The 19,957-nt window shown below is 41.7% G+C and overlaps 1 protein-coding gene across 2 annotated transcripts in view; it reads right to left on the reverse strand.

Moving 5' to 3' along the window:
- Window positions 1-497: 497 nt before the first annotated feature.
- The window catches only part of Drosha (drosha ribonuclease III), a 129,922-nt gene continuing 110,462 nt past the window's right edge, over window positions 498-19,957 (reverse strand). For both annotated transcript variants that reach the window (XM_070040962.1, XM_070040961.1), the window contains exons 29-35: window positions 19,336-19,441; window positions 8,068-8,209; window positions 7,758-7,840; window positions 7,566-7,669; window positions 4,620-4,712; window positions 3,561-3,607; window positions 498-904 (exon numbers count right to left, since the gene is read on the reverse strand). In XM_070040962.1, the coding sequence (XP_069897063.1) occupies window positions 774-904; window positions 3,561-3,607; window positions 4,620-4,712; window positions 7,566-7,669; window positions 7,758-7,840; window positions 8,068-8,209; window positions 19,336-19,441 (706 nt within the window). In that variant the 3' untranslated portion in view covers window positions 498-773. The remainder of the gene's footprint in view (window positions 905-3,560; window positions 3,608-4,619; window positions 4,713-7,565; window positions 7,670-7,757; window positions 7,841-8,067; window positions 8,210-19,335; window positions 19,442-19,957) is intronic.

A 19,957-nucleotide genomic window follows, 5' to 3' on the forward strand; every position in this document is an offset into this window, starting at 1 on the left:
TTTAATGCAAGAACTAGAGAAGCCTGTGGAAGTGATGAGCCCTCCTCTTCCTGCTCCCTCTCTCCACCCCACATCAAATTAAATCCAATCTCAGGAGGTTCTGATATTTAGCCAGGGAGCCACTGGCCCCAGAGTGAGAACAATTGTTAAAATGGTGGTCTGTCCTAGAATCCGGATTTCTCAGCCACTCTTAACAACTCAAAGAAAGTGTGAGACTCAAATATAAGTCCCTTCCCCATCCCATTAGCCAGGTAAACATTAAACATAATCTTTCTGCACAGGACTTACTGCTTCGAGCAGAGTAATTCAATATTTGTAGCTGAGAACTTGGCAAACATTCAGATGAAAGCTGAAAATTTTAGTTAATAACCTAGAGATTTCAAAAAATACAGCTGTTACCACTGTGTAGTCAAAATATCTGGCCAAGTGAATCAGTCACTTGTCTGCTCAAAGTCTGAAGCCACAAGATTAAAAAACAGGATCTATACCACAGAGAATGTGCTTTTATGGATTTTATTATTATAAGAGCAAAATAGAAAGGAATAATGAACACCTACTATATTTAAATAGGAGAAGAATCAAATGCATTGTAATAAAAACCATCCAGCTAAAAACAGAACATTTGATCGGTAAAACAACCACAACGTTTGACTTCATGTTTTATTTCAATAGTCACACTTCATTCATTGTTTGAAGGAAAACTAGGCTAGGTCTCAACAGGCAACAGTCACAGTTATTAAGCAAGTAAACACGCCACCACTTCCGGCCTTCCTTTACTTCTTTCTGTCTTCAGTCTCATCTGGTTCTCTCTCCTGGTGCTCTCTTTCCCACCTCATTTCTTTTAACTCTTGTCTGTATTTCCGTTCAATGAACCGCTTCTGATGGGCCATCTGGGGAAAGTTATCTGACACAAGAAGATATATTTTATACTTAATAAAGGATAGGTTCTAGTGCAGAAGATGACACAAACTATACATGCCCATATACTGGTACATCCACATGACATGCGCACAGCTGTGGTCTGTAACATTGGGAACAAGAGAACTTTGCTTTCTTCTCCTATTCTCTCTCATTCGGAAATATATTGGAAGTCTATATGGACAACTAAATATCAATGTCTGGTGCAAAGTTGAGTATAAAAGGCATCAAAACACATAGAAGTGGCCGGGCACCAATGGCTCACCCCTGTCACCCTAGCTACTCAGGAGACTGAGATCTGAGGATGATGGTTCAAAGCCAGCCCTGGGCAGGAAAGTCCGAGAGGCCCTTATCTCCAATAAACCACCAGAAAAAACCGGAAGTGGCACTGTGGCTCAAGTGGTAGAGTGCTAGCCTTGAGCTGTAGAGCTGAGGGACAGCCCCCAGGCCCAGAGAGTTTAAGTACCACGACCGACAATAACAACAAAAACCCCATTAAAGTGTTAAAAGACAGACATGTGGTTTTGGAATGCTTTTAACCAAGTGTTTCAACAAAGTCCTCCTGTAACATGCCATGTTCAAGAGAGAATAAAGGATATATTACAATGGGTTAAACCAAAAGTTCCAAACAAATAAGTAGTATTACCAAATCCTTATTTACCAAAAATTAAAGTTTCTGAAAAGAACAACATAATCAGGTTTTTTTTTTAAAAAAAAAAAGGAAGTTATAGGCTAAGTCATTCTTTCTTGGAATTAATTAATTAATTAATAAGCATCACCAGATGGGAGTTTAAGCTACATTTAGGTTTGGTCTTTGACATAAGATATAGAAATTGTACTATTCAGTTGTCATTTGCAGTCCAAGTTCAGTCTCACGATGAATTAAGAGCAAGAATAATGGCCAAAATGTTAAGACTTGGAAAAAATTATATTAAGTGAAGTAAGCCAGGCCCAAAGCAGCATAGATCCCATGGTTTCCCTTATTTGCAATTACTAGTATATGTCTGAGACAAGCAGAAATGGTCAGATAAGTTAATGTTAGGAGAAATGAACCCCAAGATAAGGACTCAAATGTTTTTTCTTTCTTATGATTGTTTCTAACATATTTATAAGATGATTTCTTTATTGCTTTGTATGTCCCTCCCCCACGGCATAACTCGTTTTCACTGTATTTGATGTTGGTAGAATTTGTGGAGGGGAAGGAAAAAAACAAATTGTTTAAATAGGGATACAGGTGGCCCCATTGCAACAATGAGATGTACAAGTCGTTATGTCAAAAACGAACTTTACAGCTTTGGTCGGGGGAGGGGGGGGATGAGAAGGGGAAACAAAGGAGGAGGCAACAATGCTTGATAAGAAATGTACTCATTACCTTGCCCATGTAATTGTAACCCCTCTTATGGTATTTTCACAATTAAAAAAAAAAGAATAACGGCCACTGCACATGCTGAAACACACACACACACACATGCGCGCAAGCGCACACACACACACACACGCACACACACACAAATCAGAAAGAACATCTGAGATATGATAACCCTGAGGAAGTCATGCTCTGCCTAGCGAGCTGAGGACTGAGGCCCCGCCCTGAGCACAGCACTCCTCCATCTCACAGAGGACAAATCACAGAGAGGGAGCAGAGTATATGTGGAGAATATCGAAAGTTTGCTTCTATTTTAAGAGCAAAACATAATGAAAGCATATCTATCTATTTATAGCTTTACCTAAATTATTTTTTGGCCTTTGTTTATGCAGTGCTCCATCTTCATCCCAGGTCAGAGAAAGACCAGGGCCAGGGAGGGAGAAAAAGCACTTGAAGGACAGGTGGCGAATCAGTAAAAGACTTAAGTCCAGGGCCAGTTAGTTTTAAATGCAAGAACTGACATGTGAACCTTCAGTAAAACTATTTACACTGATTTAAATAACTACCATTTTAGAAAAGAAATCAAGCAAATTCTAAGAAACTGTAAGTTTCTATCATGTGAACTTTGTTTTCAGTAAATTCTACTGTAAAACTGAATATGTATTTCTAAAAGTTCCCACTATTCAAAACTAACCACAGACTCACACATAGACATATGCATACACAAAATATCCACGAGTGTAAAAGAGCACATCTATAGTAGGCTATAGTATGCAGCCAGTAAGAGAAGGAAGTAGAGCCATTCTCTGTGACCTACATGGCTGCCTATGATATACTATTGGGCAAGAAAAATATATCTTAGCACATAAAACATGTGAAGATGTAAATATCTTTTCAATTTCATGAAATGACCAAAAGCTAAACTGAAAGAAGTATTCATATGTATACTTCTGTATCTGTATAAGATCTTAGAAGTTATAAGGAAATACATGGAAGGAAATACCCGCTGTGGTTTGCAGTTTACCAGGAGGCATAAGTCTCTGGATCAAAAGGAAAAATGAAAATCAAATGCACTTGAGAATGCTTTTTAAAAAAAGTTGAGAGTCCATTTTATACATACCTTACCTTCTACTCTACTGTGTGTGTGAAGAATAATTATAAGGAAAACTAGATCACATTTTATCAGCCCTTGCCATTTTTCCACTGCCTTATTTTCTTGCTATAAAACACTCCTTACATTATGAACATATAATTAGAGAAAAAGAGAGCAGCTTACATTTTTCAAGTGCATCCATTGCAGCTCCCATTTCTGCTTGCTGAATACTGTGAAATAAAATAAAGGTGAGATACATATTAAAGAATTAGTTTCAACAACATAAGGTATGGCTATAAAATATTAAGGCAGATTTTCATGTACAGTGCATAAAAATTCATCTGATTATTCCTACTGTCACACGCTGAACTGTGTGGACGGGAATACACACAAGAACATGCAGAAATGTGCACAAAGCCTATTTAGAATGTTCATGCCACATTCTTAATGTTGTGATAAAATGGCTTCCATGTGTATTAGGCTGGAAGTATTTCTTACTTAAGTTTGGAGGAAAAACATCCTCATTGTGTTTAAAGAGAAAATATATATATGTATATATGTGAATTATATATGTATGTATGCAATATAAATATATATACAAAATTTGTGATGTTATATGATACATATATGAGGGAGCTAAATTAATTGGAGGGTACAAGGAAAAGTGACCACATATATCTTTTTTTTACATAAATGTGTTAAGCGTGTCCATAAGGACTATATTTCATGAAATACAGTTTCTGCAAGTGAAGCTGTGGCTCAAGTGGTAGAGTGCCAGCCTTCAACAAAAGACATAAGGGACTGTGCCCAAGCTCTGAATTCAAGCGCCAGTAGTGGCGCGTGCACACACACACACACACACACACAGAGACACACACACACACACACAGAATATAGAAGTATCTGATAGCTGCGGTATGCACAACACTATGTATGCTATATCTAGCTTGCCTCAGTGCCTGCATTCTGTTGAGACTGAACTAGACAGAGGTGACCTGTGCATCAGCTAATGTGGTTTTCTCAAAGTAGCTCAAGGCCCTTACCCTTTCCAGGGCTGATCACAAAGCCTAGGAGTTGGTTTGGTGCAGATATAGTCCTAGAGATTCATTTTGCTATGACATTTGAAATTAGCACTCTGAATTAGCATAGACAAAGACTGCAGTCTAGAACCCCTCCCTCCCCCCAGGACTTTCCTGTCCCCAGGTGCTCATTTAATGAAACTCAAGTATTTTCTTCTCATACCTTGGTCCTTTCCCACAGCCAATCCTCTCTCCCTTGAAGTAAACAGCCACGGTGTATGTTCTGGCATGGGAAGGTCCCACCGTCTGCAGAGTCCTGAAGGGAAGAGAAAGAACAGTAATTATGGTGAAGTGTTGCTTAATTACTTTTGCTGCTATACAACTGACAAAAATCTTGTGTTTATTGCCTAGATAGAGGAAGGTAAAAATAAACAAGAAATGAGAAAAATGGCAGACAAGTAAGTGGATAAGATTTTGATTTGCTAACTTGACAAATGCAGGGTTTTGAAGCAGGAAATTAAAAAAATTCTGCATATCACTTTTGTCTTTTTTCCCCCAAAGTAATATGACAGCACTTGAAGATTCATAGTGAAGTACAGTGTGTATATCCCAAGTATAAATCACAAAGCTTTTATGGAGAAAAAGTTAAAGAACTAGCTGGGTGCAAGTGGCTCCTATCCGTAATCCTAGCTACTTAAGAGGCTGAGGTCTGAAGGACTGAAGGCCTGCTGGGCAGGAAAAGTTCACTAGACTCCATCTCCAAACTAACCTGTAAAAGACAGGGATGGAGGTGCGACTCAACTGGCAGAACATCATCCAAGCAAGCCAGCCAAGCCTACTTGTCTACTCATATTTCTAAAGTATTAGTCACAGCTAACCACAAAAACCATTAGGGTAACACAACTCAAGTCTCTTCCAAGTGGTTTCACGTCCGTTATGGATTCTCCCTAAAGTCTGCTATCTTACCTAATGGATCAGAATACATATTTATTTTCTGAAATACCTTGGATCATTTTGGAGGTATGCTACAAGGTTAGGTTCACAATAATCACACCGAAAAAACAAAGTTCCAGGTACTCCAGATTTGACTGATGTGGTGCAGATTTCAAACCCAGCAAAACTGGTAACTTCATGTAAAGGGGTAATTAAAAGTAGTAATTTTTTATAAAGGTAATGGAACGAACACAGCAATCACGAAAATAATGATGTAAACCAATCCCTCCATCATGATAACCAAGAACAGATTTCTAGGGCTTCCAGTGGGGTCAGGAGGAGGACTTCAGTCCTTCCCCGGGAGTCTCCACCCAGGGCGAGCATGCGCAGTGGCAGTTCTCCCAGGCTCGCGCTGTGCCAGGAGGGGTCACCCAAATTTTGTACCCTTTGATGGGGAAACAACTGGGCCCTTCATAGAATACAGGACAGATATTCATTACGCTTATTAGTCACACATTAAAGCACTATTCCTACACATTTGTGCTCTATCCCTCATACATAAAAGAAATGTCCTTCCAGGGGTGACAGCTTCTTGGACCGCTTGCTGGGGGAAGGGCCTCAGTCTCGCTTTCAGCACAAGGCGGGGTGGGGGGAGCCCAAAAAGTACTGTGACTGTTAAACAGAAACATGGAAAAAGATTCGAAATTCCCAACTTCCGTTTTGTTCTTCACTGGGGAGTGTGAAGTTTGCAAAGCCCGAAAGAAGGTTCTCACTCCACAGGAAATGAGCTGCATGTGGGTGGGTGCTGGAAACCATGTGTTTGCAGAGGTTTTCATACATCCCTGAAGTTACATATCAGCCAAACCATGGGATGTAATCCATGTACTGCTGAAATAGATCACAGTGTAATTCTTCCTTAAACAAACTTCTCATTCAACATGGTGCCACTAGGTGATCAATCACATGACCTCAGAGCAAACTCACCATGGAAACAGGTGTTAGGCAGGCTTTGTTGGGGGGTTGTTACTAGCAGGAAGGGGTTGGACTAAAGACGGTGAAAGAGGATGAACATGGTTGAAATAGATTGTCAGCAAGAATGATATCTGTTACAATTATATTAAGAAGCAGGAAGAATGTTGAGAGAGCGATAGAGGGGGTTGGCTGGAATATATTGTATATATTTGTACAAATGTCACAAAGAAATAGCCCTTTTATGGATAATGTATGCTAATTATAAAAAAAACACAGACTCTCGTGTCTGTGTCCTCCAGCAACTCCCTGAGTTATGTGGTGTAGTGATCCATTCTTTTTGAATGACTTTTTCTATATTCAAAAGCAGAAGGGAGCTTTTGCTATAAATCCTCGGGAAAAAAGCTGAAGCTCTGAGTTACCCAGCCAGCACGCTTCTTATAGTGATCACCCACAGCTATCCATCAGGCAACAGAGAGACCAAGTCACCAAGCAAAGCACAGAAAGGCAACCAAATACTGCTACCAAACATCCACACACCGCCAGCAAAGGTTATAAGATATAAAAAGATAAAACTTTAAAAACTACTTAATCTAAAAGTTCCTGTGCTAATCTTGTAATCTTAGGATGCCTTCCTGTCAGGTGGTACTGGGGTTTAAATCAGGCAGGAACATTTTCTTATCAGGATCTTATCAGGGTACTAGCTTTTGTTCACTTGAGCCATACTTAAGTGGCTTCTTGCTAGTTATTTTGAGATGGAGTCTCATGGATGTTTCTGCCCTGGCTAGGTCTGATCTGTGATCCCTGATATTGGTCTCCTTAGTAGTTAGGACTGACAGGTATGAGCCACTGGGCCAGCCTTGTGCCTCAACTCTACCCATGCATAGCTAGGATTGCATACCCTAATACAGAAGTCTCCTCAACTTTGTGCTCAGGCTATTCTCACACATCAATCCTCCTGATCTTGGTCCCCCTGAAAAGCTGTGATTACAGATGTGAGCTAGCAAATCTAGGTGACCACCAGGCAGTAGTTCCCAGAGAATTTTATAGATGGGAGAAAGCAGAAATGATAGAGAGGCATCCCTTATTTACAATTAACACTGAGAGTCCAAAAAGATTCTGCATTGGGTCCAGTGTGAAAGACAGTCAGGAAGTCACAACCCTAGCTCTTATGGTACTGTATTGGTATCATGGTAGCAATGATATCACGAAACCACCCCCAATGGATCATGGGTGGCCCCAAGGCCTGCAAGCAGCAAGCACTTACTTGTACAAAGGGATGTCTGGCTCTTTCCCTTCAGTCCTAAGTGTCAAGCAACACTGCTGCAGCTGGGATTTGGGGTCATTCCAGTCCTGGTTCAGAATGAACTCCTGTGCAAATTCCCAAAAACATTTAGTGATGGTGTCTGGAATCACCAGAAATAAAATATACCATCATTTAAACTTTATCTGAACTTACTTTTAATCGTGGGAAGAAACAGACATTCATGAAGGTATGTACATATTCCAAGTCCTTATCAATGTACAGTGCTGCAATAAATGCTGAAAAACAAGATTGAACAGTAAATCACACTTCACAGGAGCAAAAGAATTGGACTTTTAAACAATGTTGTAGCAAGGTTTTCCATTTCCAGAGCCTCTGTGGTCCTTCTTCCCTCCTGTCCTCCTCCCCATTTGTCCTCCCTCCCTCCTGTCTGCCAATCTACCCTCCTTCCCTCCTCAGAACAAACTCTGTACCTGTAGCTAAGAGAAAGCTTTACAGGACTCACATTCCAAAAGATCTGCCAATGTCTTGGTCCGCAGGGCCACGGGCCGCTTGGTTTTGTCGTTGGTGATGGCGTACTCCTGCATGCCCAACTCTTCTGCTACTTTGGCTTGAGTTCTGTTATTCACCAAAGAGCTTCGCAACAACTGGTCAAAAGGAATTGGAGTACACATACAAACAAGTCATTTCACTTTTGATCTCTCATCTGTGTCCTCCAGCAACTCCTGAGATGATGGTTAACATACCCCATGTTTCTAGCATTTCTTTTTTTCAGTACAGTACTCTCTTGCTTGCTAAGCTGGCACTCTACCACCTGAGCCACACCTCCAGCCCCTTTTGGCACTAGTAACTTTAAGGTACAGCCTCACTTTTTGTTCAGGTTACTAGCATTGTCTAAGATCCTACTTGTGCTTCTGTGATGCTAGAGATGGTAAGTGTACACCACTGCGCTCAGCCACTCTGCTACAGGCACACACCACCACATCCAGCCACTAGTTGAGTGAGACGAAGGCTCATGAACTGCAAATTGTAAATTCCTGATCCTTACCTCTTAAGCAGCTAAGATTACAGGCTTGAACCACTAAGACCAGCTTCTAGCATCTTTTTTTTTTAGGGGGGGGGGGGGGGCGGGTTGCAGTCCTGGGACTGGATCTCAGGGCCTGGGCACTGTCCCTGCACTTTTTATTGTTCAAGTCTAGTGCTCTATCACTTGAGCCAGCTCCACTTCCAATATTTTTCTGGTTAATAGTTGATAAGAGTCTCATGGACTTTCCTACCCAGCTGGTTTTGAACCACAATCCTCAGTGCTAGAATGATAGATATGAGTCACCAGTGCCCAATTCTAGCATCTTCTTAATAACTACCTGTGCTTTGACAACAGAATTTTACCTAGTAGTTAAAGAGCTAGAGTGTACATTATAACATTATGAAAACTCACAGCTTGGGCAGGAGGTGTGGCTCAAAAAGAAGGGAGGAAGTTATAGAGGAAGGAAGAGAGGGAGAGTGAACAGAGGTAGAACAGGCAGGAGGGGAGAAGAGAAGTCAAATATAAATAGCCACCAAGTCGGACAACACTGAGTCTAATTCTGATGTTACAGGACTTAGAAAAGTGATCTTATACTATACACTGTTGAGAAGATTAAAATTACTTACTTAGACTTTTACTTTTATTATTACTTTAAAGATTTAGTCTATGTCCTGAAGCTCTGGTTTTGACAGTGAAATCCTTTCATCAAATTCACGTATAATTTCCACATTTTAACTTTAGGAATTCAAAACTGAAATGTCTATTAGGAATTTCAGAGAGTCAAGAGATGCAGAAGAACTATTCAAACAGCAACATTCAACATTGCCGAAAACCGAAGAACCATGGCACAGGTAGTTAGCCCCAAGAACACGCGTGGCTTAGCCGCGTAACCTCCTTCAGTGAGAGGCCGGGGTTGAGAACAACAGGGGAATCCCCAGGATTTGGGGAATAATGCATCTAAAAATGACAGCTTTTCCCAGAACAGTGTAATGGGTCCTAGGATTCCTGAAGATGAGGACCAGAAGCAGGAAGCGGTGCAAGTCCCTGGTGTTCCATTTCCGCTCTTCCATATTGCACTTGGTTGATTAGACGCAAGTTTTATGCTCTGTGGTTGCACAGTGTCAACAAAGCTTATGAAAATCAAGATTTATCCTCAGTGCTTGATATTGAATCCTTGACAATAGATAAATAAGAAACAATATGTTCTTAATTTGCCTGACAATGATTCATGAAGCAGAAATACAACTTGATCTTCATAAGCTATGCTTGTTGCTGAATTTCAGACTATTATTCTTTGCCTGTCTTTACTTCCTTCTGCCTCCCGTTTGCCCCCCTTAACTCAGTGCTCTTTTCAATCCAGTGGTTCATTAAAATTAATATCCACCAAGCAGATCAAAATTAAAAAGGCCAAACATAAGACCCAGTGAATAAAGAGCCCAGCAGCCTAATATCTTATAATTACAGAGTACTTGAGCTGAAAGGGATCTATCACTGGGGGTTTAGATTTTACTTGGATGGGGAGGAAGGGGGAAGGGTTCCAAAAGTATAGGCAGAGGGCAGCCTGGCTACCTGAGGAACACAATTATGCTGAGCAAGTTGGGTGCTGTCAGCACCTAAGCTTTAGTTGAGGGGAGAAAACTTAGGCTATGTGCCTGGTGTGTTCATGCACCACACCAACAAGCCCCATGGGCACAGGGCCCACAGATGATGACAGGTCGCTGGTTACAGGGCTCCAGCTGCCACCTTCCCGTGTCAGGGCTCCTCACTCAAGGGCTGTGCAGTAATGCTGTCTGACAGCCAAGAAGGAAGGCAGAGGGGAATGGAGGCAGACATGTCCTTGGTTTTATTTAAGACAAGCCCTGACAGTTGTTGAAGCAGCAGGGTTAGTGAGCAGGAAGTGAGGTCTCTACCTTCTTGCCAAAGACTCTGAGAAGGAGAAGGAAGCGATTACTTAACCACATTTTTGTAGTGTGTCTAAATTTGGAAGAGGAGTTGAAATGAGATCAGACCTCGTTCTTTACTTAAACATAGCAAGCTGAAGTGGTGGTTCTTTAAACAATAATCCTATCTTTGTTCTAAATAAACCTGGCTCCACAACAGCCTTGCTACTTGTCAGAGTGGGATCCAGAAAGGATCAATAGGAAGAAAACCGGAAGTTATGGAGGTTCAGTGGAGCAGTGATGAAGGCTGGGTCACTCGCCGGGCTGGGTGCTGAAAGCTGCCGGTCCCTGAGGATCAAAAGTATCCTCTTACTACCCAAGGGAGGGCCTTGATCCCAAGGGGCCCTCACCAGACTGCTCCCACAATGCACTGTGCAGGCGGCAGCATCAGCACAGACACACACATGCTCATGCAGACCCTGGGTTTCCAGAAAGGCTGACCCTAAGTAAAGGCCTTTTATGGGCCACACACCTGGCTGCAACAGAGTAGTAAAGGGGCTTCTGGCATACCAGTGTCTGGGCTTCTTCCAAGAACCAAGGAATGCAAATTGCTATCAGTGGAACTTGGACACTTATTTTCAAAGAAATTCGTGCTCACAGACAGTGATAAACACAGATTCAGAAGTGAAAAAGACTGAGTATGTCAGTGGGAAGTGGGTTGGTGGCAAATGGAAGGGGCCTGGACACTGTAGAATGACCACTGAGGTAAGCAGAGGCGCAAACAGAGCCCAGTGAGGAGCCTAGACTATCAGTCTAGGCTGGCAGATGATGGAAATAAGTTATACTTTTTCTGGATGGGGACAAAGAAACCCAGAAGCAGTTTTGGTGGGCCAATTTAAATGCGGCAAGACACAGGATCTACAGATGTTGATGTTATACACACACACACACACACACACACACACACACACACACACACACACACACACACACACACACACACACACACACACACACACACACACACACACACACACACACACACACACACACACACACACACACACACACACACACACACACAACCAAGATGATATATCTGCTCATTTTTTGGTAAAAATCTGGAAAAGAAACATCAAGCACTAAACTGAGCACAACATAGCTATCAGACTGTATAAATAATCTTGTATTACCGATCATATTTTTTTTTTTTTTGGGTCTGGTCGTGGGGCCTGAACTCTGGGCCTGGGCGCTGTCCCTCAGCTCTACAGCTCAAGGCTAGCGCTCTACCACTTGAGCCACAGCGCTACCTCTGGCTTTTTTCTTTTTGCTTATGTGGTGCTGAGGAATCGAACCCAGGGCCTCAGGCATGCAAGGCAAGTGCTCTACCACTGAGCCATCTTCCCAGCCCCGATTATGTTTTTTTTATACTCTGTCATGTCCTAGCTAAGGTACTGTATGTTGTTACTAAATGTCTCTGGGCCTCAATATCTTCAACTGTATAATGGAGCAAATAGAAACTCCTCACGGGGTTATGATAAGGATTAGAATAAATCAATGTGCACACGACAATGGTGGAATTATAATAAAGACACTTGACATGTTAGCTTCTGTTTCTATTTACAATAGCAGCCCCATTGTTAGGTAAGATTTGCTTGCCCTTCTACTGAAGAAAAGGGTTCTAGAAATTCCTTTGGATTTGATGTTCAATGCAAAATGTTTTGGAGATCCCTGCTCCCTCACTACCCTCTGAGCACTCCATTTCCCCAAGCAGTAACCTAATCCTAACAATCTTTTATTTAATATTCTCCTAAACAAATGAAGTTTAATATGAATAGCCAGAAACACTTAAAAAAAAAAAAAAGCTAGTCAGGCTGTCAGGGACCCGCGAAAGCAACCTCAGACTCAAATGAAGTTTGTGAGAATCCAGTATGTTTCCCACTGTCTCAGCAGAGCCGTCCTTCACCATTTCTTGACACTTAAATTTTCAGAGGAACAAGGTTTGCTGGTTTAAATCAAACACATATATTGGCATTCTCCCTTTAACTTCCTTATTCACTCTTGATTTGAAAGAAACCACAGCCGTGGGACATGAGCTACGAAAGAGGGCCATCTAGTGTAAACTAGGTAGACTGTGATTTATTATTCTGAAGGCTTTCATAGAAGAACACAGGAGAAAGCAGAATACGTTATTAAAAGTGACAGTGATATGCCACACAGGACTATTATACCAAGAGTGGTAGCCAGATGGTCTCCATTTCCCATGATAATTAAAGAAAAGGTACACAAATGGTAGCAGGCAGAGTGCAGGTCAGATACAAAGAGCCGCATTATGTCAGCCATAGAGAAATCCTCAAGCAGGAGGCCAGGGAATCCATCTTCTCAAAGAGATCTCTCAGATAAGATCCCCACTTGGCTGGATGATTTATGCTCAGCGCTGTCTGCAGACAGCAGGGTAGGATGAAATTACCGCCTCTCAAGTTTTTTTTATTTGTGATCCTTGCTCTCTTTCCCATTATCCCAAGTCATTCCTCTATAAGCAAACAAGATCTTCTGCCAGTTCACCTTGCTAGGACATGTCACCATTGGGACAATGCCTTACAAAGAATAGGCCTGGGGATTAGCAACTCTGCTTTAGCTCAGAGACTACTCCTAGGCTGACAATTTGCAAGTGTCACAAGACAAGCATTCTGGTGCCAGTAGATGCTTTTCCTTTCCTGGAGACACTCTCATAGTTACCTTAACTCGACTGGGTAGGCTCATCCTAAAAAAACAAAATCTTCAGTATATGCGACAGAACTTCAGTTTAACAAAATGAATACCAGGAAGCTAGAACATGTGTTGTCAGCAGGTGGGGGTGGAGAGAGGCCAAGAGAAGGCCGGGGACAAACAAACAGAGAAAGGAAGGGTGGGCAAACACAGTCATATTATTCAATGTGCACATGTGAAAATGGAACCAGGGCAACCTGAAGGGATGGGCAGGGTTGAGGAGAGATGGGGAAGAAATGGAAGAAGGGATGACATGACTAAGACACACTGTATTCATAAACTGACATGGACATACAGAATTAAAACCGTCTTGTATAACCTCGTAAAGTTAATTTTTTTTAAAAAGAAAGAAATAGAAAGTTGCTTGATATTCCAATTTAAACTCGGTTATACCAAGACAATTGTATTCAACTAGCATTCTCTCCCAAGTAGGCCTTCTTACATATCTAACTTACAGAGCAGTATGTTTGTCCTCATCAGCATTCAAAGCTTGGAAACCACAATTACATCGGCTCAGTTGTCATTACTCTCCTGTAAACCAAGTGTGTGAGGGACTGGCTCAAAGCTAACTGAAGCTTTCCAATCTGATTTACTATGCCCTTTAACCACGATTATTCATGTAACAAACTCTCCATACACCTTCAACTGCAATATGCAATTCTTCCCACATTTTTTTAATTAATGGCATTCCTTAGGTCATTCAAAGGATCATCCTTAGTTTCTTCCTTACACCTAGAACAACGTGTCACCTCCTTGCAGGGTCAATTCCTCTGCCCTCTCAATATGACTTAGCTGTCTGTAAAACTTACACTTTACTGAGTTGTGTATTAAGAACATCCTTTGTCAGGGGCTGCTGGGCCAAACTGAGATGAACAGACGAATGCTCTCACAGAACTTCTAATATACTGAGACAGCAGGCAGATGAAAGTTAGGGGCCAGGGACAGAATGGTTTCCAGGCAGAAAAGCAGGTACGACAAAAGCCTGATGCAGGAAGGACTTGCAGAAACACCACACAGGCTGGTATAGATTTGGAAGAGCCCATGTCATGAGGCTGGGTATGTGGGCAGGGCCAGTCACCCCGACCTCTGGTCATTCACAACTCACTGTCTGAAGAGCAACCAAAAAGTATTACTCTGGGATGGGCCATTCATTCAAGGCCCATTTCCTGATCAATGATCTATCAGGATTTTCCCAAGCACTCAGATCAGATGAAGAAAATAGATATAAGCCCTTTCTGTCATGGAGTTTATACTCCGATGGGAATTTTCCCTGTAACAAGTAAAACAGGTACTTTGTCCTAAGGAGAAAATGGGAATGAAGTTTCAGCCCCATGGAGGGATCTTAGTTAGGGATCTTGAGTAAAGTGGGTTAAAGAAGGCCTCATTGCTAAGATGGCTTTGACTCAGAGCTGAAGGAAATGAAATTTGGCTTTATGGACAACCAAGAGAAGGAGAATGGGGCCAGTTGAACTAGCACATGCAAAGGCCCCAAGGAAGGGCTGAGTTCGGTGTCCTGTAGAAACCTAGTTGAGGCTGAGGTAAAGAGTTTAAGAGACAAAGTCAGAGGCAGGTCCTACAAGGTGACCCTATACCTTTCCCTTTTACATTCAGTACAACTGGGAGTAAAAGACTGAGCACGTGCCCAGAAAACAGTTGTCATCAGGCTTCCCATTAAACAATCTCTCTAGATTCTGTGCAGAAAGCAGACTGGGAAAAGGGGAAGGAACAGATAAAAGAGAGTGTGGAATCAGTAGCCTGAGTTGGAGGTGGTCAATTCAGAATAACAAAAAAAGGGAAAACATCAAAGGGCCATGCTGATGGTTGACAGATGAAGAGAGAAAAGCTAAGGAATAATGGAATGATTCTTACTAATATATGAACACTGAAAAAACTGTTCTGCTTTGGGCACATTAGGTTCGAAATACTTATTAGAAATTCAACTAAGAATTTTTTCCCCCAAATAAATCTTTTCTCCTTTTAATTTGTTCTCTCAAGTGTTTGTCATAGCAATGCAAAAATCTGACTAACAGTTCCCTAAAGGAAGCTGTCATCAGAAGAACAGCAGATATATTACAGACACACTGTCACATTCAAAACTTTGGAATCATTCTGAACACTTACTTTGTGTAATTATGTTTCATTTGTCTGATAACCTGACATTTAATTCCCTAAGCAGACTGGATTCCCATGGAAGTGTGACTATGTATACTTTTGGTGACAACAGTATACCAATGAAAGAAGTGAGTATATTTATGAATCTAAATATTAGAGTATACCTTCATTAGATAGGTAGAGTGTACAGTCTGAAGGAGTACAGTAGACTGTCCATCATGTAGGCAGTGTACAAAAATACCCACAGGAGCCAGGTGCTGAGTGGCTCACGCCTGTAATTCTTGCCACTCAGGAGGCTGGGATCCAAGGATTGAAATCAGCCTATGCAAGAAATTCTATGAGACTCCAATTAATCACCAAGAAGCTGGAAAGTAGGGCTATGGCTCAAGTGGTAAAGTGTCACCAGGAGCAAAAAAAGCTAAGAGACAGTTAGTTGCCAGGACCTGAGTTTAAATTCCAGTACTAGTTGGGCACCAATGGCTCACACCTGTAATCCTAGCTACTCAGGAGACTGAGATCTGACGGCCAGCAGTTTAAAGCCAGTCTAGGCAGAAAAGCCTGTGAGGCTCTTTATCTCCAATTAACCTCCAGAAAACCAGAAGTGAAGCTTTGGTTAAAAGTGCTAGAGTGCTAGCCTTGAGCAAAAAAGCTCAGAGCCAGCACCCAGATCTTAATTTCAAGCCTCAAGACTGACAAAAACAAAACAAACAAACAAAAAAAGCCTACAAGAGCATCGATGACAAGCTTTTCAAAGAGCAGCACACATCCCAGGGGGAAAATGCAGGCCCCAGAAGCCGCTCTTCTGCAGGGTGGTGCCACACTCCCTGTGCTCTATATGACTCCAATCTAGATTCCTGCCTTTGAAACTTCAGAAACATTACTTTCTCCCTCCAAAAGGGTCTCTTTGTCAATCACAAGCCTGTAATATTTTGACAGCTATGCAGAACTTTCACAAAGATTGAAGCGAGCTGAGCTGCTGAAGAGTCTGTAGGTGATAGAGATGAGGAAGAGAGAGGACATAATCAAGGACTCTGGAAGAACATGGTTAGACCTTGTGAATGTACTGGAATACAGAGGTGGGGGGAGGAAGAAATCAATGGCACTCCTAAGTTATAATTCTGGGTAGGTGATGTGCTGTTCCATTACTAGGGGACGTTTGGACAAGGAGGCAGGGAAGAGGTCAATCTCTTGCAGAAATGCTAAAGAGGCAGCTGGAACTGGAGCTCAGAACACAGCTGGGTCTGAAGAGCTCAGCTTCTGTTCGCAGGTAGAAAGTGCTGTCACTCAAAGAATAGATACTGGGAGAGACACCAGGAAGAAGGGAACATGGCCCAGGAGGGCCTTCTGAGAAATTGTTTACTAACTGTAAAAAACAGGACAAGCTGGGCACCAGTGGCTCACACCTGTAATCCTAGCTACTCAGATCTGAGGATTGTGGTTCAAAGCCAGACCAGGCAAGGAAGTCCGTGAGACTCTTACCTCCGATGAACCACCAGAAAACTGGAAGTGGCACTGTGGCTCAAGTGGTGGAGTGCCTGCCTTGAGCTGAAGAGCTGAGGGACAGCGCCCAGGCCCAGAGTTCAGGCCCCATAACCAACCAAAAAAAAAAAAAAAGAAAGAAAGACAAGAAAAAAACAAAAAACAACAACTCAGAATGTGCAGTATGAGTTGGGCTGGTTGTGTTCTCAGAACTACCACCTATTTTTTGTGAGTGTGCTAGTACTGGGACATGAATTCAAGGCTTCCCACTCTCCTTTAGCTTTTTCACTCAAGGTAGCACTCTACCACTTCAGCCACGACTCTGCATCTGGATTTTTGGTGGTTTATTGGAGACAAGAGTCTCACGAACTTTTCTGCACAGGCTGGCTTTGAACTGCAGTCCTCAGAACTCAGCCTCCTGAGTAGCTAGGACTCTAGATGTGAGCCACCAGAACCGGGCAACAATCTTGACTCCTATGACATCTACTCTTTAATGGAGAGCATTGAATATACAATACACTGTTTCTCTGAGTGAGATGAAACACAAGTTTATTCCTCCGGAAGACTCACGTTTTCTTAGGAATTTAATAGCAACTCAAGAAGAAAACACTTACCGAAAAGCAGTTAACTTGAAATGGTAATCAACTTAATTTAAAATTAAAGCACCACTGATTCCTCAGAGCTTATAGTATATAGTACACAGCAGAAGCTCAATCCCCACTGGGTGAATGAATACTGGGTTTAGAAATTCCACCAAAAAATTACACCTAAACATAGGAAAATCACCATGTTCACCCTAATTACAATATTTAAGTCTCACTTAAACTATTTCTAGGGTTCACAGTTGCAGAAATAAGATTCAAGGCTTTTCAAAGCTAACCATGCATAAAAAAATCATAAAGTTGCAAAAACTTGTTATTTGCTTCAACATAATAAAAGCTATGTTAACAAAGGTCTTAAAGGGTACCACCATGTTTTGTTGGCCCAAGAAGCAGCTGCCTTGCCCGTGCCCAATTCTCAAGGGACTTCTCCAAGGTTACTCCTTGCACTTGAAGAGGTCATCGCAACTGGCTACTAGATATGTGTTCTTCAGCTTTTTAGGCATATCACTGACTGACTTTGTCCAAGTGAAAACAGTTGGCATCAAATAAATTCAACCGAATTTTTAAAATGAAATGGAAGAGGGAGGGATGGGTGACGCTTGGTTCATAATTCAACCTTGTCTCTCTCGTTTCTTTTCAACTTTGCATGGCCTCGCCAACATGAGTCCTTATTGGTGCCTCTTGATCTGGTTTTCATGTCATGCCCTTATTTCTCTAGTCCCAGTTTGTGGAAAGCCAGTGCACAACCCTACCCATGTTTAAAAGTTCAAACACCATCATACCCATGTGGCCTTCTTTCCACTCCACAGCTAAAAGAAATCTTTGCCTAAACTGCACAAGAGTAACAATTTACCTACCTCTTTAATACTTAACATAGTCTACTTTTACTTTTAATAATGCATATGTATGTGTGAAGACACAAATAATATACACAGAGTATTAGAGTTTTTTTCATAATCATTTACTTATATTTTAATCTCTTCTAGGAGGATTTTGATTTGTTCTTTATTTTGGTGTGATGAACTCAGGGCCTGAATGTTGTCCCTGAGCTTTTCTTACTCAAGACTAGCACTCTACCACTTGAGCCACAGCTCTGCTTTCAGCTTTTTGGTGGTGAATTGGAGGTAAGAGTCCCACAAACTTTCCTGCCCAGGCTGTATTTAAACCACAATCATCAGATCTCAGCCTCTTGAGTAACTAGGATTACAGGTATTAGTCACCAGCGCCCAGTGGTTTTTAAAATCCATTAAAACATAGACTTGGTGTTACTCATCTCTGCTTCTTCGTGAGGCCTAGCTCAGTGTCTTGCATGGAGAGGATGATCATTAAATGAAAGAATATAACATGAGTGCTCATCATATGCATGCTTTGAATACAATGTACACAATAAAATGAACAATGCCAGGACATGCTATAGCCACTACTGCAGTTGGGATATGAAGTGTTCCCCCTTAAAGGCTCACCCTTGGTGGGCTTGCTCCCTAGTCACAGGTGACTGGATGCTGAGGGCACCAACTTCATCGATGGAGGCGTTAATAGCAATATTAGGAGGCAAAAGCTACTGGGAGGCACCAGGTGTGGGGGGGCGTAGCTTTGGAGGGTAGATCTAATTCCTGGCCCACCTTTCTCACTTGGTGCTTTCCACAGTCACTACGAGGTGAGCAGCCTCCTTCCTGACACACTCCCATTGCCGTATTTTGCCTGGCCCCAGGCTCAAAATGAAGGAGATAGTTGACCCTGGACTGAAACTTCTGAAAACTATGAATCAAAACCAACCTAATCCTCCTTTGTTTCCATCAGCTCTTTTGTCAGAGCAATAGAGAGAACTAAGTCACCAAATTCATAAATATGGATTCAATTCTTCTGGCAATCTTATTGGACAGCGCAGTTAAATACCAACTCACAGTTAAGTGGCCTTCGTGATGATCCGGGAAATGAATGAATAAGTACTCCGTGGCGACCAGCTGCATAATGGAGTCACCTAGGAACTCCATTCTCTGGTTGTGGCCTCTGGAATATCAATGTTGAGAAATCAATAACCATATTTGGATGGAAGGGAAAATGATAATGCAATTTTTAAGACGTGACTTGGGAAGGCAGTGTATTCATTTTGTTTGAAAGTACAAAACTAAATTCCCTGAGGATGCTCAACTAAAAAGAGCTCTGAGTTCATCCAGGCTGAGCTTCAAAGAAGAGCAAAATGAACATGTTCTACAAATTAGACAACAGCTGAAGCAAAGACTGGTAAACAGAACCTTGCCATAATCTGAGTGCCAGTTGAAAAATAAACTTTGTAACAAAGCAAAAGGGCCCAAGAATTTTTCCTACTATACATGCAATATATACTCGATTACTCAACACTTAAATTTAGTTTAAAGACATCTAAAAAAATCTGCAAGAATCTGTAATCTTTACAGTTTAAACAAGGTTGAGACTATATAATTTGGGAGAAGGGAGTCAAAAATAGTATTAAAAACCAACATTTTCTGCTTCTGGTCTTTCCTTTTCCTATTCTGATCAAATTCA

Source organism: Dipodomys merriami, unplaced genomic scaffold, assembly GCF_024711535.1.
Source record: "Dipodomys merriami isolate MVZ:Mamm:240054 unplaced genomic scaffold, mDipMer1.0.p SCAF_30, whole genome shotgun sequence".
Classification (NCBI taxonomy): domain Eukaryota; kingdom Metazoa; phylum Chordata; class Mammalia; order Rodentia; family Heteromyidae; genus Dipodomys; species Dipodomys merriami.